Below are 20,074 nucleotides of genomic sequence, written 5' to 3'. Positions count from 1 at the left end.
TCCTCACACACCTTCACAAAGCAGAGTAAGTGATACTGGGATCAAGGTCTTCTTTCAGAGCAACAGTGATAAGGCCTGTATTGGCATGAGACAGACTAGCAAGGAAGATTAGCTTAGAACTCTGGTCAAGCTGTCTTATTGTCTACTAGAATTTGTCCTGATGTTACTAAGATAGAACAGCTCATCCAGATCTGTCATTATGGTAAATCTAAAATGCAATATTGATTCTGAGTGACACCCAGCTGCTCTTATTATACTGAAAAGCAGCTTTTGCATTTTAAAATGTTACATGTATTTTAACATATGATGTTTTTTTTTGTTGTTTTTTTTTTTAAGTAACACAATCTTCCTGTTCATCTCTGCAGACTTTATCAATGTTGCCTACACGAGTCCTTCGGCTGTTGGAGTTTGTTGGCTTTTCCGGTGACAAGGTCAGCACTCTGTTACTCTAAACCCCATATGATATGTAAATGTGATGTTTACTGCATTTTTATTTTTCATTTATAGCTTTTACTTTACTATAAAGTATTGCAAACTCATACTGTATTATTTTTGTCTTTTAAGCTTGTTCTGTACCGTGAGTAGTATTTCACATTGTCATTTAACAGTGCCTGCATGCTGTAGATGTACCCATCTGCTCAGCTGTTTAAATGCTTGTGCTCATTTTACAGATGTAAGAATGATTTCTAGCTATGAAAGCTATACACCTGAAATGCAAACAAAGCATGTTTCTTTTCTGCCTCTAGTTAAAACGTTTGTCTTTCTCTTTCATGCTACTTGTCTCCTTCCATCTTTCTGTCTCTCTCTCTCTCTTTCTAATACTCACCAGGACAGTGAAGAAGATTTGTTGGAGGTAAGGGTACTATAAAGAAAGTAGTTCTCCAGAGTTATGGGAGTTAGGATGCTTTGCGGTGCAAATTAGAGATACATATTTTTTTATCCTGTTGGTATATGTATGTGACTACATATACACTACTTTGTTTTTTTAGTTATTTTGTCATAAGGAATTTAAATGAATGGCTTAATCAAAAATATTGTCAATGAAACATATTTCTGCTTTGCTACCGAATTCAAGTCCCAATCAATAACATGTAAATTTCCGACTCCTAACTAGCTAAGGTTTAAACTGCAGTTACAAGACAAGTGCCTTGCACCAAACTAAAAAAGAAAAATTCAACTGGTCTTCATCACTTTTGTAGTAGTATACGGTGTGTACTATGCCAAGTGATATTGGATGTCCAGTCATTGTACAAAACTTCAGGTTTCTTCTCGCATGTGGAACATGTGCCCATAACACAAGATTATGTACTAGTATAAGAAGGACATAGAGGCTCACCAAAACTCAAAAGTTTCTTGCCATATGTATGCTTATGCAAACTTATTTTTAGCTTAGTGGTGTGAGTATCAGTGGTCACTTCTGCTACAACTTCAGGCATAGATTTATCCACATTGGGAAACCTTTATTTTCTTTGAAAAAATTATTTACAAAAATGTATATGTCTGTTTTAAATGGCAAATGTTCTTACACTAGACAAATCTCCTGTAAAGGCACTCATATTACTTGCGTCTTGTGCCTGGGAGAAAAGCACTACATGAGGTCCTTTCAAATATGTCTTTCCTTCACTCCTAAAACAGTAAGATGTAAGTTAAATTCCTTGAAGATTTTCCTTGAAAACAACTACTTTAGAAACTTGATGCGTGCAAGCATGGTGCCAGATCCCCCTTCAGTGGACCCCCCACCCCGGCAGAAAAAGAAAACAAAGTTGACTAAAAACATTAGCTAAGAGTCTCAAATGTCTACCACTTTTCTGTGGTCTGATATTGATGACTGCACTGAGGTGTCTTCACAGCCTATGGACTGTCACTCCATCTCTGCTGGTCCCTTTGGTGCAGCCCCTCTGGAAACTGCTAAGACCTGGAAACATGCATGTCTCTTCAGAGTGGACATTAAGCAGAAATTGTAAGGATGAAATATATTTTGTACTGTCTGAGGACAAGGAAAGGCATACAGCAGGGTCTGGTGAAGAAGGATGTCACTGGGTCACTTATAGTGGACTGACCTATGGATTCCTATCCCCAATCCATAAGGCTTGAGATCCCTAAAAAGTGTATACAAAAGACTAAACTTCTGTCTTCTCCTCCTTCTACACTTTTTGTGCAAAAGAGTTCGCAGGTGGATTGGTTCGACTTTGCACAGGTTTATTTGAGGCCATTACGTTTTTCCAGCCTCCTTTTCTAGTTTCTAGCTCTCTAAAAAGAAAGAGAACTTCTTCCTCTGAAGAGTAAATATTCTCTGACTCTGATAATGAAAACCATAATGAGATAACATATCTCTGTTATCTTCCCCCAATCTTTATCGGTCTTAATCTGAGGATACTCTTTCCTTAGATTTTTTCACTGAGAAAATCTCTTTTGGGAATACACTCTCCAAAAGGAAAGACTTTTTAAGTAGGAATGTAAGGAGGTAACAGAATTTCAAAAAGATATTATGAGCTATTTGGTATGGACTCCCCAAAACCAGTAGCTACCGCAACATGCTTGCTTGGGGCCTTCATTACAACTTATGTTTCACCAGATTCCCAACCACCTGCTTCTGCAGGGTGTCTGATACACACAAATTCTCTTACAAAAACACTGTTACAGATCTTGCTATAATTTCTTTTGGTAGGGAAAGAAGTTCAAAATCCTTTTCCTCTGCCAATCCTTTACCAGATAATTATGACAGTCTTGCTTTGGCAGTTTAGTTAAGAAGGTTTTTGAATCATCTGCTTTGGCTTTCAGGGCAATTAGCTGCCAAACATGTATGCATAAATATCTGAATCCTTTGTTACCAATATGCAGCAGCACAGCTATCAACCTTTTAGCAGAAATTTTCTGGACAAAACCAAAAATAATGGAGGTACAAAGGCCCAGCTGAGGTTCTTAAGAATCTGGAAGACAGAGGAATGCTGATGTAGGAAGTCAAGCAACTGTTTTTGCCCCATATTCCCAAGTGCCAAAGGAATTATCCAACTAACCATGGACCTTTCTTTAGAAAGCCATTTTAGTCTGCCCAGCCAAAGTCTTCTAAAAACAATATAGGAAAAGATGGCAGGGTGACACAAAAAAGAAACTGTCAAGGACCCTCCTTTCAAAAGAAAAAAAAAAAACAAGAGTATCTATGCCTCTTAACCACTGCCCCTAGCCTTTGTTCCTTTCCCCCTCTGTCTATATAGCCATCCTTCTCAGCCACTCATTTGGTCCATTCATTCATCCTGGATGGGGGCCCTCCTATCCATTCCTTCTCTGGGTGGGCAGATTGACTGTACTGGGAATGGTGCCATCATTCACTAAGAAGAAATGGAATTTATGCTATATGGCCTGATCTACTCCCATCAGCTTTTTTTGAGTGCCATAAGTACTACTTTGCACAGAGGTGCATGTATGCTACAATACATGCTACCTACGGCCTAAAAGGTGCACCACTTTGCAGAGGGATAATGTGGAGTTCAGATTATGGGTGGTACACCTCTTCCCCAGGACGGACAAGATGGAATAGGTTTCTCATTCCCATCTCCCTGATCAGCTCCTCCATCAGCCATTTTACCAATCAACCTGGATCATCTAGGTTGTAGTCAGGGCTTTGTCCATATGTGCCACAGGGCCGATTCATTATTTTGAATTGTTAAGCTTGTATTCTAAAACATTTTAAGTTATCTCTCATGATACCATGAAAAAATGGGGTTTATAACTATTTTGTACATACATATATTAAGGTATATAGATAAGTAAAAAAGAAAATGTACACACATATCAAGATATACAGATGAGGAAACAAAAAAAAATGAGTTGTTTTGTTTATTTGCTGATATTTTGTTTACTGTGTTGTCCATCTTTGCATTTCCCTGTTTTCGCTGAGCCCAAGAAGAAAAGCTGCATTTAATAGCACAGTGTCTTAAAATAAAACAATCTGTGGCTGCAGGTCCCATGGACTGTAAGTAGCTCCACTTAAGGGCAGTTGTTGTTTTAGGTTAAAATATTCATCTAAGCAAAATGTTCCAGGCTAGTTTACGGGAGATATAAAAAGGAGTAGTAGTGTGAGTCTTAGTGAAAGATAACAGAAGTTAGTTTAAGTATTTATGTATGGTGGAATGGGAAGTTTTATTCTTGTAGCTGATTTGGTATTTGAATAAGGCTAACTACAGAAAGTTAAATCCAGTAATGTAAGGGAAATGAAGCAGTAAAGTTAATGGTAGATTCTTCAGTCTCTTAAGCCTTTAAGAGAGTGAAGTAGAGCAAAAAAGTTAGGTCTTGTTTGGTCATGTTTGCTGCTTTCTCAGTTATGTTTAGTTTCATTCACTATTGCTTCAGTTTTCACAAAAGGGGTGAGGTGTTGAAAAGACTACATGCCCATGGAAAAAAACTGTCTGAACTCACAGTACTGCAGACAGTATACAAAGTCAGCATGATTCATTTCAGTTTTTGTCAGATCAGCTAGAGTCAGAAGCAGTAACACAAGTAGCTAAGCAGTATTGGACCAGATACAGCAGCCTGGCAGGATATTGACAGACTGTGATTAAAATACAGCCACAGGTGTTTCTCAGGTCAGAAAGCCTGCCTGACTTGTGAGTGTGAGAGAATGTTAAACTGTGAACCGAGTATTATGCAAAACTTGAGTATTAGGTTAAATGTGTGCAATTTGCAGGTATATGTATTTTAGTAGTTACATTATTCAGTGAAATAATAGCAGAAACAGAATATCCAAATAAACAGTAAAAAAGCAAAACAACAACAAAAGGGTTTACTGTAATTACTATGGTTTTAACATAGAACAGCATCCTTCATGAATGAAAACTGTTTTAACAGAACACTCTCTGTGAATGACTTAAATCATGCATTAGATGCATTTGTTGCATATCACTGAGATTCAGTAAAAATGATATTTAATGCACTGTTTATAAAAAAAGTACATAACAATTTAACCAAAATTGTCAACAATGCAATATAAACTAAAATGAAAAAAGTGCAGCTTGACACTTTCTCACTTGAGCAGCAGTAAGAAACAATAACATAAAACTATAATAAAACCATAGTAAGCACTTTCATTCTTGAACAGCACAGACTTTCTACAGTTTTGAATATAGGAAAAAGACAAGTTGCAATTAAATAATTAAAGAAGAGCCACACAATTGTCAAAAGACCCAGTGAAAGCAGTTCTAGTGTGCCATTTGTAAATGCAGTAAAAGTAAATTATTGTCAATGATAAATATGTAAATAATTTAAATCAATTATATTTTGCCTTTTTAATTCATAAAAATCTGAGAAGTTAAAAGGCCTGACAATGCTTTACTGGTTTACTTTCAAGATGCACAGCGATAATATTTTAAGTTAACTCATAGGGTAAAACTGCACAAATATCCTCATAAATGTGATTAGGTAAATTAGTGGAAATCTTAACCATATAAGACTAAGCATGTTGAATATTCAGCAGTATATATATATATATATATATATATATATATATATATATATATATATATATATATATACACTAAGTTTCTCAAATTGCAGGATAAATGATCCTTAGGACTGTGGTTGTGATTCATAGACAAGGATAGCTGATTTCTGAGGAGGTTACTGTGTGAAAACCACATAGCTAACCAGACGTATAGGTACTGCATAGTGCTGTCAGTCTGAACTCAGGACTGTTTAACTAGAGACAAGTGTAGTGTTGTTGAGAGAAGCTCAGCTGGGCTGCTCTGTGACCTGAGCAGTGCTACAGAAAAGTGAATGATCAACGTGGTGGATGTCGCAATGAAAGCAGCCTAGCATGGCCGATTCAGTGCATGCTGTCACACCATAACTGCATCTCACACTCTGGCACAGGAATGGCAGCATAGTAGCCACCAAGACAGATCACTGTAGGCATGCATAGTAAAGTGCACGCCATGTTTATCATGTAACTGGGGGGGGGGTATAGTAGAAAAGTAGGAATCTGGAAAACAGCAAGCGGGGGAAAGTCACAAAGATAACCACAAGGTATGAAGGGTGGGGGAAGGGATGACAGGCTATATTTTTCAGAATAAGAGCAATTTTTGCAATGTATAGAAAGTAAAGATCAGTTGGGAAGGTAGTGAAGAATGCATGTTGATGGGAAAGAGTGAGAAGGAGAGGTAGTAGGTGAAGACAGATAAACAAAATAGAGACTCAAATAGATGGAAGTGGGTGGTACAGAGAGGGCAGTGGATGGATGCAAAGGTAAAAAAGATGGACAAGTGGTGATGGCGAGGGGTGGACAATGGACAAAGAAAGGAGAATGACACATTAGGGAGGTGAGACAGCAGGATGGGGATAGGGTATGATATGAGCATGGTTGGATGTCAGAATAGACCAGAGAATGAAAAACCCAGCCACTGCTTGCATGAATGGCTGACATTATGGGCCATTTGCTCTCATTTTACCATATGAGTTAGCTTAAAATAATCATTGTTTTGTGCCTTGAAAATAAACCATTATAGCACTGACAGTCTTTTTTAACTCTTTACACTTTTATGAATTTCAAAGTATAATATCATTGGCTTAAAAGTATTTATATATTTATTTTTGATGTCAATTTCCTCTTTTACTGCATGTACAAATGGTGCATTCAAATTAATTTCAATGGGCCTTTTAACAAGTGTGTGGCTCTGCATAAGTTATTTGTGCCTTCACATGCCACACCACAAGTGCTACATGTTGCTGTCTCAAGTATACAGTTGCCACTGCACCTCAGTAGTGACCATCCTCTTCAAATAATGTGGGAGATAGGGCAGACCCCCTCTGGACCACTTTCAGAAGAGGAGCCTTAATCCTTCCTACAAAGAAGCAGCCACAGAGGACAAAAGGGGCCCATTCAAGTTGCCTTCAGCTGAGGATCTAACTGCATCCTGCTAAAAAGCAAATCTGATGGCCATTGGTGAGCCAGTGTCAGAAACATTGGCTGGCAGCCTGACACTGACCAAGGTAAGTTTGGCCTCACCACCTCCTTTTCCACAACACCATCAGACAAAAGATTGCACACATCTGTTATAAACACATTCACAGTTGTATAGTGGAGTGGCATTGATGTCATACACATCCCAATGGCAGGAGAGTTTTTCCTGACTTCTGCTACATCCACCCCTGTTAAGTTCTTGCTCCTCCACCACTGAAATCAAATTATGCAGTTAAGATAGCAGAAGATAGTAGTATAGAAAGGAGTGCATACGGCACACATCTGTCTGATTCTCTCTCTTCCTAACCTCTGCCTCTCACAGACAAAGCAGATAAGGATGGTGTCATCTTAGATCACTGCACTGATGCCAGCTCTGCTGCACAGGATGAATGACATTAGTAGCATCACTCAGCATCCTGGCAAGCACATGCCAGGCATTCACATTCCACAGTGGGCCAACATAATGGTGCAGATAGCACTCCTCAAACTCCCTGTGCAGGAAGAACAAGAAAATATTTTTCTAGCACACCATGTTAAAGCTGGCTATCCCTCAATGACTGAAGTAGTTGTGGTCACACCAACAGGCCCACATAAGGAGTGAAATGCTAGTCTTGTGCACATGGTACAGATTATATCTGTTTTCCCTTATTCTAGAATGCTGCCCTTCTGCTTGTAGTATGCCAGTTGGTTCAGCTGCCACTCTGTGTGCAAACGCAGTGCTATGTTGTACAGCATAGCACACACAACAAGAATCTTGCTGCAGATACTGGATCTGTATTTCAGTGTCCCTCCTGATTGTTTTAGACAATAGAGAGATTCCTTCACTAGGCAGAACCCCCCCCCCCACACTGTATTATGCATTTCTGCATGTGTGTTGCTTTATAGACCATTCATTCTGGAGGTTGCAGATATTGTTCGTCAACCATAGCCCTAGGGCATATCTGGCATTACCTGTAACGCACTTGTGTGTATAGACCTGTCTGTCTAGCATGTGTGTCCACCTGCCAGCCAAATAAACCTGTGAGGAATTCCCTTTGCAAGAACCTTTGTTGTAGGTTGGCCTGGAGGTTGTAGGTTGGGATAATGGTTAAGGTGTTTTATTCACAGGCACAGGATACAGGGTTTGATTCTGTACTTTGGGGAAATTGTGTAGACTTAAAAATGACCCACAATGGCAGCTAGCCTAGTACTTACCTATTAAGAATCATGGCGATTTCTCAGGTGGTCCACAGACACATTATAAATACCGTCTAGGCATTTTAGGTCACTTGACACTAAGAAAATGGAAGCCCTTCTTGTTGGTGTATCGCAGTCTGTCTGGATCAGGTGGCCCTTTTTGGCAAAGTGTGTGATCAAAGCAGTTTGGACAATCTACATTCTTCTGTTTTTATGTTTTTCTGGGCATTGCAGTCAGCAGTGTACTTTTGGTGCACCCCAGTCTTTTTCTGATGCTCTGATAAATGGAGGTGGGTCAAATGGTTGTGAACATTCCACTCAAGGTGTTTCAGGTTCCAGAACCAGAGAACATGTGAGTAATAATGGTACTGGTTTAAAAAAAGCTTTTCCGTAATTTGACTAACCATTTTGGGCAACTTAATGTTAGCAACATTTGCTCCAATAACAGTGAATGTACAAATGTGTATCATTTGTTAAAAAGTTTTGACAAGAAGCTTAACAAATATCAAAGCCTGCTATATAAAAACTTTTATTTTATGGAGTGTATTAACCTGAAGATTGTCCCAAAAGGTCTTAGCATCTAAAAGTTCCCTAATGGCCTGTCTTTGGACGATCCTTTTTTATAAATAACTGACTGAGTTTTTTAATGATACAGAGCTGAAATTGTTGAAACTGTTAGTAGAACATAATGAACTTTTGATGCAGTCGTGTTACCCAGAAATCCAGGCCCTGGATGTAAGTATTTCAAGATTTTCAACTCAAGAGCATGTTAAGGCTGAGGCTGACAATATCTTTACTAACCTAAATAGATGGGCTGTTACTATAGTTGAAAGAAAAAAGTTGATGAGAGACACCACAGCCTATGATGTAGGTAATGCCTTTCCACCTCATGGTGTTTGTGGAGATAACATTTTCAGCAGTGATGGCACTGAATTTCCTTTGGAATGTGGTAGGGATGTTGGAGAACATGGACAGACTGATCTGTTATCCAGTAAGCCTCTAAGGAGATCTGAGAGGATAGCCAACAAACTGACTTTTCCTATTTAGAATGGGGTGATGCCTCCAACCAACCAACGCACTCCTTCGACCAGAGGTGGCCGGTCCAACAGGAGAAGCGGCAGGTAGTGGAAGTGGAGAAACTAAATGGTTCAAAGAATGTTAGCTATGAACTTCTGAATCCATGAGCTTTTTGAACATTGCAGTCTGTTATCAGTCAACATTTATAACTTCACCAAAGAGAACTTTAATGGTGTATAAATTAGTCTTCTTCAGAAAGGCTTTTATTTTATACCTAGTAAAAGAGCAAGTGTTGAATACACTTCGCTCTGTTTGAAACTATTTTGTAGAAAGCTTAATTTAGCTTATGTTTTTCAGTACATTGAATACAATAATGACTGTGTTTTTAAGAAATCTAGCTGCTTTAACCCTATACAGGCTATCTCTACCTTTCATGATTTGTGAGAGCAGGGCATTTTGAAAATGCCTGAAGGTAAAGCTGACAATAACTTTTTTAACTTAGCTAACAAAGAAAAGAAAGTGTTGGTTGAACTAGCAACAGACTTGATTTACGGTTTATGAAAGCTGATAAAGGCAGTGGTCTAGTTATTATGTATCAATCTGACTAATGAATTGAAAAGATGTTAACTTACTGTTTGGAATATAGATCTGTTACTTTAGCTGACATTCAGGTGGCCGCGGTGGTGCAGCGGTTAGTGTTGCCACCTCACAGCAAGAGGTTCTCTGGTTCGATCCTCGGCTGGGGTGCCTTCTCTGTGGAGTCTGCATGTCCTCCCTGTGGTCGTGTGGGTTTCCTCCGGGTGCTCCAGTTTCCTCCCACATCCCAAAGACATGCTAGGTGGATTGGACACTCTAAATTGGCCCTAAGTATGAGTGTGTGCATGTGTGTGCCTTCTGTGGAAGGTTGGGCGCCGGGCTGGCAACTCGACACTGTAAAATTCCACTGCCAATCATGAGCGGACAGCTGATCTGCTGTGGCGACCCCTAACCGGGAAAAGCCGAAAGAAGAAGACTTTGGCTGACATTCATTTGTGGCATAAGTATGTTCATAATGTCATGCTTGATTTGCTAGCCAGTGGCATGATTTATTTTGACTGTTACAAATTTCTTTATGTTGAACATCCTAAAACAGCAGCCCTTTTTGCAATTCCTAAATTGCATAGTCAGGTTTTTCCACTGCCCTTTAGACCAATAGTTTCTGCTTCTGGGAGTGTAACTGAAAGTATATCATTATTTCTTAGATCACTTTTTGAATCCCCTGGTGCAGAAACTGGACAGCTTTTTCAAAGATTCCTGGCACTTTTTGGATTCTTTGTGTTTTTTTTTTTTTTACTTCAGACACTTTTCCACTGAGGTCTTTTACCTTGCATGTTAAATCTCTTTACACCAGTATACCTATTGCTGAAGGTGTTGAATACCTGAGGTTATTTTTGGTTAAATATACCAGTTTTTCTAGTGATATGGTTAGCAGTTGTTGGGAGCTAATGGAAGTGATGTTAGAATTTTTTTTTTCTATTTAATGGCAAATATTACCAACAGCTCAAGGGAGTTTCTATAGGTGCTACTGTTGCACCCTGTTTTACTAACCTTGTCATGTGGTGGTGGGGGACCCAACTTTTAAAAAACATTCCATTTTTTGAAAGACATGTTAAGATGTATAAGAGGTTTGTGAATGACCTGTCTTTATTACTGATGCATCTTTAGATCAGATATATGCATTTATTAAAGACATTAATAATAGTGTTAACTTTTTAAGCTTTGTCCTAGGCCAAGTAGGAGAAAGTGTTCCATATTTGAATGTGATAGTTAGTTGGGATGCTGTCAATCACAGTGTTTCTTGTGGGATCTACAGAAAACCTTGTTTCTCTAACAATTATTTACATTACCTTAGTGCTCATCCTACTTACATGAAAAGAAATATTCCCAGAGGTCAGATAATCTGACTGTCCAGGCTGACCACTGACTTTGGTAATGTTTCCAAAGGGATCAATGATATTATTACATCATTCAGCAGTAGGGGTTATGATTTAGGCCTGTTGGTGGTTTTGAACACTTCTTGGCAGGTATCTATAACGTCATTCCACAAGGGTCCTAAAAACAAGGTGGCTAACTTCATGGCACCCATGCAAATGGAGAATAGTTACATGACTGCTGAATCATACACCAATGCGCTGTATGAACACTTACACAAATGCATGGATCTTGCCATACCCAATAGAACCAAGATGCTCTCTTCCAAAAAAAGGAAGCCAATCTGGTGTTCCCCTGCCATAAACAAACTCTACAACAGAAGGAGGAAACTGATGAAGAATAAGGTGAAGTCCCAAGACTGGAAAAACTGCCTTATCAGCCTCAACAAAAAGTTGAGATCCCTCATCAAATTCTCTAAAGCTAGCTACGAAAACAGAATTGCAGCAGATAGTAAAGACAACCACAAGGCCTTCTATAGTTATGTAAAAATCTCTATGGCAATACCCAGATTTGCTTTTTGCTACTGCACAATGGTTCCTTCTATACCGAGCCAACAGATATTGCAAATATACTGGCGGACAGATTCACTGCCAACTTTAACCCTCTCCCCCCCAAAAGACCAGTCACAATACCAGTAGATTGCCAGACACCCAGTATTACTACTGCACAAGTTAAAACAGCACTGTCCAAGGCCAAGAATACAGCTTCTATGGGATCTGACAATATCCCTGGCTGTGTGCTACATGAACTACAGAGTGAACTGGCACCTCACCTATGTGCCCTGTTCAATCACAGCCTCACCTCAGGCTTTGTCCCTACCGAATGGCACACTGCTACAGTCTTCCCTCTCCACAAAGGAAGAGCAACTACAGACCCTGGGAACTATCACCCCATTAGCCTGACAAGTCTGATATGCAAAGCTATGGAATGCATCATCATGGACCTAACAAACAATGATATAGGGAATCTCCAAACTCTGGATCCCACACAGCTTGGTTTTGTGAAGGGTAGATCATGCCTGCTCAACTTGGTCGACTTCTTTGAGTCAGTCACCAGAGCTGTGGATGAAGGCAAGGTGGTTCATACAGCCTACCTTGATCTTGCCAAGGCCTTTGATACCATTCCCCACTCAGGAATCAGAGAAAAACTCACTAAGCTAGGCATTAACCCCTATATCGCTAGGTGGGTTGCAAACTGGCTCACAGATAGAACCCACAGTGTGAAAGTAGCTGACTCCAAGTCAGACTGCCGACTAGTCACGAGTGGAGTCCCACAGGGTTTGGTCCTGGGTTCCCTTCTGTTTGGTATCTACTTCTCTGAAGTCCAGGCCAACATGAAGGGACTCAGGCTGACAAAGTTCACAGATGATTGCAAGCCGGGAGCTATTATTAACTCCGCAAGTGATGTTGAGGTCCTACAGAATGGCCTCACTGAGACCAACGACTGGTGTCAGAACCATGGCCTTAAGCTCCAAAAAATGTGTCATCATCCCCTTTGGGAAAAACCCATTTCCCATGAATTACCACATCGATGGTAGTCCACTGAACACAGAAGGCATTATAAGAGATCTGGGAACACGGGTTGACAGCAACCTTTCTTTTGATCACCGCATTGTCAGTGTGGTCAGAAAGTCCTTTTATGTGGCACATCTCATTACTAAGGGTTTTGCATCCAGGAAAAAAGAGGTCATTGTCTCCCTCTACTCTCATCAAGCCAGTCATTGAGTACAATGCCCCATTTGGCATGTACCTCACTAGACACCTGCAACAACTGGAGAGGCTGCAAGAGTACCTCATAAAGAGGATCCTAGGCCTTAATCACTTGTCCTATATGGATTGACTCAAAAAACTCCAACTATTCTCTGTCTCATATCGCCTACTTAGAAGCGATCTCTTCTTGACTTACAAAACCATGTCTGACCCACCTCTGTTAGAAATGCTGCATCTGAAGAAATCCCAATCCCTCTGCATCACACACTCCAGAGACCTCAACCTCATTACCACAATCAACAGAATGTACTGGAGGGGCAGGTTCATAACCCAGAGACTGCCCATGCTATGGAATAGACTTCCCATACATGTCAAGCAGAGCACCTCGCTGACCCTCTTTAAGAGAAATCTTGATGAGTGGATGGGAAATAGAAAAGTGGCTCTGCTCAACAGAGGCACTGGGAACTAAGGTCGAGTGGCACAATACAATGTCAGGGTAATCCTATGGCTAAGCTTGTAAAGGCCGGAGGTCCATTAGCCTAGTACACACCTATGAGCCTATAAGGAAGCAATTTCATGGTGCAGAAGTCATGCCAGCTGCTCCACCATGGCCACCATTTACTGCCTTGCAGTTCTTAACCTCTCTTACTGTTCCTTGGACCTCCTTTGCTGTTCCTAGCTACTATCAGCTCTTCATATTCCTCTGCAAAACACATATAAACATCACCAGTGATGTAGCACAGCATCTGGTGGATTACTATTACTGGCTGGTATTCAATATGCTGTACCATGCATTTATCATAGAACATGTAGTGTCGTAACCAGGCAAAGTAAATATTCAGCTATATCTGTAATGCTACATGGATGCATGCTTGCAATAAGTAAAACGGCTGTTTGTAGGAATGGCTGTGTCATATAGGACATAATGTGGTGCTGTGGGTACGTGTACATTGTATCCCAACATGGCACAAAGCATCTGCATGCAATGTGCATTCATGCCATTCTTCTATACCTCCCCCAGGATCACTGTATTAACTATGGTGGACATGCGTGTGTAGCATTTCGATTCATACAAGCGAGTTGTTTATGGAGTCATGCTGCTGTCAGAGCCAGCCGTGGTAATCTGCTGTGAAAGGAGGTGCCAGACAGATAGCAGTCAAGGATGTCCCATGATGGTTCATGTACAGAATCCAAAAACTCTTCAGGGATATGGGGACTCACTGCTAGAGCCAGTAGTTGAGGTGTTTCTTAATGGCATTTGGCTTGTTTTTCCTGGCCAGTTTAGCATGACAAATCTGTGTGGTGAAACACTATGATCTCGACACCTGCAAGGTGATGTATTGCTCAGGTGCAGTAGCAACTAAGTGGCAGACAGCTGTGTGATCGATACAGATCATCAATTGAAACTGGTTCCAGAGACACTGAATCTCACCTTGTTGATATGAAAAATGCTACATAAACTTTGATGGTCTGATCTTTGTACTCAGAAGTAAATGTATTTAGTAAGATAACTTACTATTGTTGACAAAAAAAATTGTCTACTGTTTAAGGGCAGGGCATATGGGTGCAGAATATTTTAGAAATGTATGCAATGTGTTCAGTATTTAACATGCTGTATATCCCAGGCATGGCAGCCTAACAGAAGTTGCAGATAAATAAAACAATGAGCTTAGTTATGGTACACCTGCAGGGTATTGCAGGGAGGAACAGTTACCAAATATAAATAGCAACATGTACTTATTGCCTGAAAGGAATGTCACATAACATTGTTACACATGTATAAAAGGTCTGGGTGACATATACATAGAACTGTTCTATTAGCTATAAAAACAAAGGGATTTGGCTGTCTACTTTGCAGTTAGATATGTCCAAGACTTGATGGGTATGTGTTATAATAAAGACCAGGAGCTCATAATGCTGTGTAGTTGTATGGCAGAATAAAATGAGCCACTGTATTGAGGTATGGTGTTTGGACAGACTATTACTTTTTTTTCAGTGTGCTTTTACCCACCATGGCTACTGACCATTGAGTCCCCCCCACTCACACCAAACCCATTAATTCCCCCTTTCTGGATATTTATCAATGAAGGAGAGAGTGGGCCCTGGTGGCATCATACAGTCAACTGAAGTTGTGTTAGTGTTCTCACTGCCATCCCAGCAACAAGGTCATTTGTTTTGCCCCCCCCCCCCAAAGCTGAAGCATGCACCAGAGGAGAATTCTACACCACTCTCTATGTGTGCTTGCTCCCACATCTGATTCTGTGAGTAGGTTGGCCTGAGCAGGACCACCGTCTCCCTGCCCTACAGGATAGTTGAGCCAGCAAATGCCACTGACACCCTTTCCATCCTGTCCTGCTTGGCTGTACCAGCTCCCTAGCCACTAGTCAAACTCAGCTTATGTGGGTTGCAGACAAGGTTGATTGAAGATCATGGCTATGTTTTACTATTGCAGTGGTTGAATCTTGGACCAGATACCATGAGTGCGCACATCACAGTAGTACATTCATTTCTATATTTTGTGAATATTTTGTTTGTTTTACACTTTTTTGTGATTTTTTTCTACTTATATATACTGTATCATTCAATTTATAAATGCAAATGCTGTATTTCAGACTTTTCTCCCCGAGACTCTATTGAAAAGGGAATATTATTGCACAGTTGGAATATCCCTCTCAACACCAGATTCCTACTAAGTGACACATAAATATGCATAGTTATGCACAGTGGTGGATGACAGCCAGAGGCATATAGGTATGAAATGTTAGTCATGACCAGTTGTTCACATAGCCATCAGTTGATATCTTCTATTAGAAAAGCCATAATCCAACCAGCAATTTGGTCACAAAACAATGCAGCGAAGCCTCCAGTGGATGTATTGCAACTAACTGAATGACAAAGTTGCGCGAGTATCAATCACAAATGCAGTAGACCACCATGATTACCCAGTGTGGATATGGCTGTACAGTAACTGCTAACACTATAGTGCAGCATAAGGGGGCTGTTGCACTTCTGAGTGTGTAATTTTTTGGATGAGATATTAAATGGAGGTCCCATCTGTTTGGGTTGATGGCAGCTCAGGTGGATGTAAAAGATGCCATTCCCAGATGCCCTAGCCAGATTTACCCTTGTAGTATAAGTACTACCTCAGGTCTCCCATGAAAAGAGGCTAGTAACCAAGTGGGACTAATAGGGTCAGCAAAGGATAAATAAATTATTACATTTAAAATGCAAAACTACTGTAGAAATATATGTTCTAACAGGTTGCGTTCAGTGATTTCAGTTTTCAAGTTACAGACTCAATGAACTGTAGCTCAATAAACTCTGTGATTCATATTTTGCACTTCAGTAATATTCACATCTGTTGCATACTGTGCAACTGCCATCCAGCATTTCTGTGACCACCAGTAATCCTTATAGTATATTTACATATAGCTGTATATGTTTCCATGCAGTGCTGTTCTTTGCCATCACAGTTTGCATATCAGCCCTGCCATATACCGAGTCAGGAAGACACCCATAGATGTGGTCTTGCAGCTATACTGTGCAGGCAGCACAACAACTTGCTATAGGTGCAAGTTTTATATATATATATATATATATATATATATATATATATATATATAGTTATATAGTATAGAATATCTTCCTACAATGGCTCTGATAAGTTAAGTGCCCACTGGTATGTCATGTGCGGCTACACAATAGCATAATTGAGAAACGACATTGCCTTTCTAAAGACATGACAAAGTAGGCACTCACAGGTGTGCCCCTGCAGTGCTATATCATAGCATTGTGAAGGCAGACAAGGTGTTGTAATGCCTACCTGTACTGCCTGCTATATCATGGCATTGTGCAGGCAGTACACCACCTTCCTTTGACATGGTCAGATAGGCAGCTACATGTGTACCTATGCAGAGCTAGACCATGCTGTCTTGCAGGCAGCATACCATCCTGACATGTACCTCTGTGTCATATAACACCATTTGGTAGTTTACTTTATATATGCTATTTACTCAGTGTCCAGAACAGATTCCTTTCCATATCTTCAAAATAATACTTGTTGTGCATCTTGGTTTTCTCATTTTATGTGTATACAGTGTTTTGAGTGTCACACTGTCCATGATAGGTTTCTGAGTATTTGACAAAAAATGTTTACTCTCCAAAGACGAGCAGTCAGTGATCTGAGTTCCATGCATTGTGCAAGAGCTGCTAGAGCCTGCATGAGATGTCAGAAAACACCATCCTGCACTACTCCCCTGTGTACTGTATCCCTGTAGGCACAGACAGCGAGTCAGTGGTTTGTTACCAAATCTCAGTCTGGCAGTGCTCAAGTGACTGTACTTCAAACAGCTATGCAAGGTATGGAAATCACCACTCCTCAAATATCCTTGTCTCCTTACATCCCATACTGACACCTACAGTGTTGTCTGCTTTGGGAGTGCTGTCTGTCACTGTCTGTGTACAATTGTGTATACTGTTTCAGCCTGTTTTTATCATTTATGCTGATATATCTGTTTTATTCACAACTTAGCTCATTTTACCCTAAATTCAGAGTGCAACTAAAGGCCCATGCTGTGTTTGGTCAAATGCCACTATTTCTCATATCACCTAACCCATGCCTCTTTACTCTGTTTCCTAACAGCTATGCTCTGACTGCTCCGCATGCCTCATTCAAATGCATCAGTCTGTTTTCTCACTCACATAAACTTCTGATTAACATAAAGTGAATTAGCTTTTTTTTATGAACATAATGTAATTTACAAGTTTACTTACTCCTTACATTCTTGTCCTTCTTCACAAAAACGTAGCTAAAATCTGCCATCAAGGACAACGAAGTTCTGCCACCAGGATATAATATGCTCAGGCTGGGTCGTACCTCCAGAAAGGGCGGTGGTGTAGCAATACAAGTCCACCTTATCCATCACCATGGACACCCAACAACCCCCCCCCCCAGTACAGTAACGCTGAAATTATTATCTCAAAGCTACATATTAATAACTACAAAAGCATAAACATTGTCTGTGTCTACATTCCTCCAGGGAAGAACACAGACACCCTAGAAGATTTCATAAGCTGGCTGACTAATAACCACCCACAAGAAACCATTGTTCTCAAGGATTTCAACATTGATTGGAATGCCTGTTCCTCTAAATTCCCCACAACCCATGTAATCCTCCCTGGGTTTACCCAGACCATATCCCCAACCACTAGGTCAGGTAAATCCCAAAATAAAGATAGCACCCTGGATTGGGTACTCGTCAACAACTCTCCACAACACTATATATCAGGCACCTTACCCGATGACCTAAGTGATCACTGTCTCACCTGTATAATCAAGCTTAAGGTAAACTTATGCTACCAACCCACCTATAGAACTATAAGAAGCAACAAAAACTTTGATCTCCATAAGTTAAATAATGAACTAAAGGCATGTAAGTTGTCAGCCCTAAACTGCTCCCCCTAGATGAAGCTGTCACATACTTAAACGCTAAATTCCTCGATGTTCTCGACTCTCATGCTCCTAGCCGTACTATTAGAGCCAAGGTTACTATTGCACCATGGCTTTCTAAAGATACTAAATCTAAAATCACACTCTGGAATAAAGCGTGGGCCACCTACCAAACAACAAAAATCCTACTTGACCAACTTAGATTCAGACAGCTAAGAAATGACGCTAAAAAATCCATAACTTTAGATAAAAAAAAACTACTACTACCATCTACAACAAGTACACCACAATAAATCCCAGAAATTCTGGGCAGGAATAAACACACTCCTTCACCCAGGCCAAACCACCACCCCACCACCTTCTGCCTCCAAACAAAAATCCCCAGAAGATATTGCTAACACCTTTTAACACCTTCTTCACAAAAACTATCCAGTCTCAGGCCAGCCAATTCACTCCCGCCCGTTCTAATCCAAATGCAGCCAATACCAGTATCAATGCATCCTTAAGCTTCCAACCAGTGTCCACTCAACTCATTAAGGCCCTACTTAAGAAACTAAGATCCGCCACTCTGTCTGCTTATCTCCTCCCTGCAGACTACTTACAAAAGGCTGCAGATGCAATTGCATACCCTGTCTCAATCTTAATCAACTGAACCATATCCGAAGCTACCATCCTCACTATATGGAAAATCTCTCATGTCATACCTCTTCATAAGGGGGGCAATATCACTGAACTGTCAAACTTTAGGCCCATAGCTATCTTGTCACCGCTAGCTAAAATTATGGAGAAGTGTGTACATATACAGCTCATGCACTATCTCATGCAGAACAAACTACTGTCCAACTCTCAGCATGGCTTTAGGCCAAATCACAGCACTACAACAGCCCTCTTCTCTTCCACTAACATTATAAACCACAACTGTAACAATAAAAAACTGTCCTCTGCACTCTTTCTAGACCTTTCCAAGCCCTTTGACATGGTCGATCACAAAATGCTAATGAACACGTTGAAAGCCTTCACCTTAAACAATTATGCACTCCAGTGGTTTGATTCTTACCTGCAAGGCAGGCAACAGACAGTCCTGTGGCAGGGTAAGCTATCTTCATGCCTCCCCATCAAGCTAGGAGTCCCCCAGGTCACAATATTAGGCCCCCTTCTCTTCTCCATCTTTATAAATGATCTTCACACAGCCATCCTGGAGGCTACCTGCATTCAATATGCAGGCGACTCCACCTTGATTTGTTCTGCCACCTCCCCAGCTAATCTTTCCACATTTCCATAAGCTAATCACCCTTAACATCCACATCCCACCCCCACCCCACAGAAAGGAAACCTCCATAAAAAACTTCTCCAAAGCCAAATTCATGCTACTCAAGTCAGAAGTGACAAACTTCATGACACCCATGCAGACAGGAGCTGAAAGTTCAACTGCTGAATCCTACACTAAGGCACTGCCATCCCAAATAGAACCAAGATGCTCTCATCCAAAAAAAAGAAGCCAATCTGGTGGTCCCCTGCCATAAACAAACTTTACAACAAAAGGAAGAAACTGTTTGAGAAAAGAGAAAAATCCCAGGATGCAAAAAACTTCCTTACCAGCCTCAGTAAGAAACTGAGATCCCTCATAAAATCCTCCAAAGCTAGTTACGAAAATAAAATTGCCAAAGATTCCAAAGACAACAACAAGGCATTCTATAAATATGTCAAGAATCTAAATGGCAATGCTCAGATCTGCTCTGAGCTAAAACAGAATGTCATTAAATATACTGATCCCAAGGATATTGCCAATATCCTGGCAGA

General features: G+C 40.4%; 1 protein-coding gene across 1 annotated transcript in view; it reads left to right on the top strand.

The window, feature by feature from the left end:
• Positions 1-20,074, top strand: part of TTC39A (tetratricopeptide repeat domain 39A) — a 2,407,335-nt gene that overhangs the window by 1,516,991 nt on the left and 870,270 nt on the right. The window contains exon 8 of the mRNA XM_044086086.1: positions 366-431. Coding sequence (XP_043942021.1) covers positions 366-431 — 66 coding nt within the window. The remainder of the gene's footprint in view (positions 1-365; positions 432-20,074) is intronic.

The sequence above is a fragment of the Protopterus annectens genome, chromosome 10.part0, assembly GCF_019279795.1.
Source record: "Protopterus annectens isolate FY-2018-M chromosome 10.part0, PAN1.0, whole genome shotgun sequence".
NCBI classification, from domain to species: Eukaryota; Metazoa; Chordata; order Ceratodontiformes; family Protopteridae; genus Protopterus; species Protopterus annectens.
Note: the sequence above shows the minus strand (reverse complement) of the source record. Positions and strands in the feature narration are given on the sequence as shown.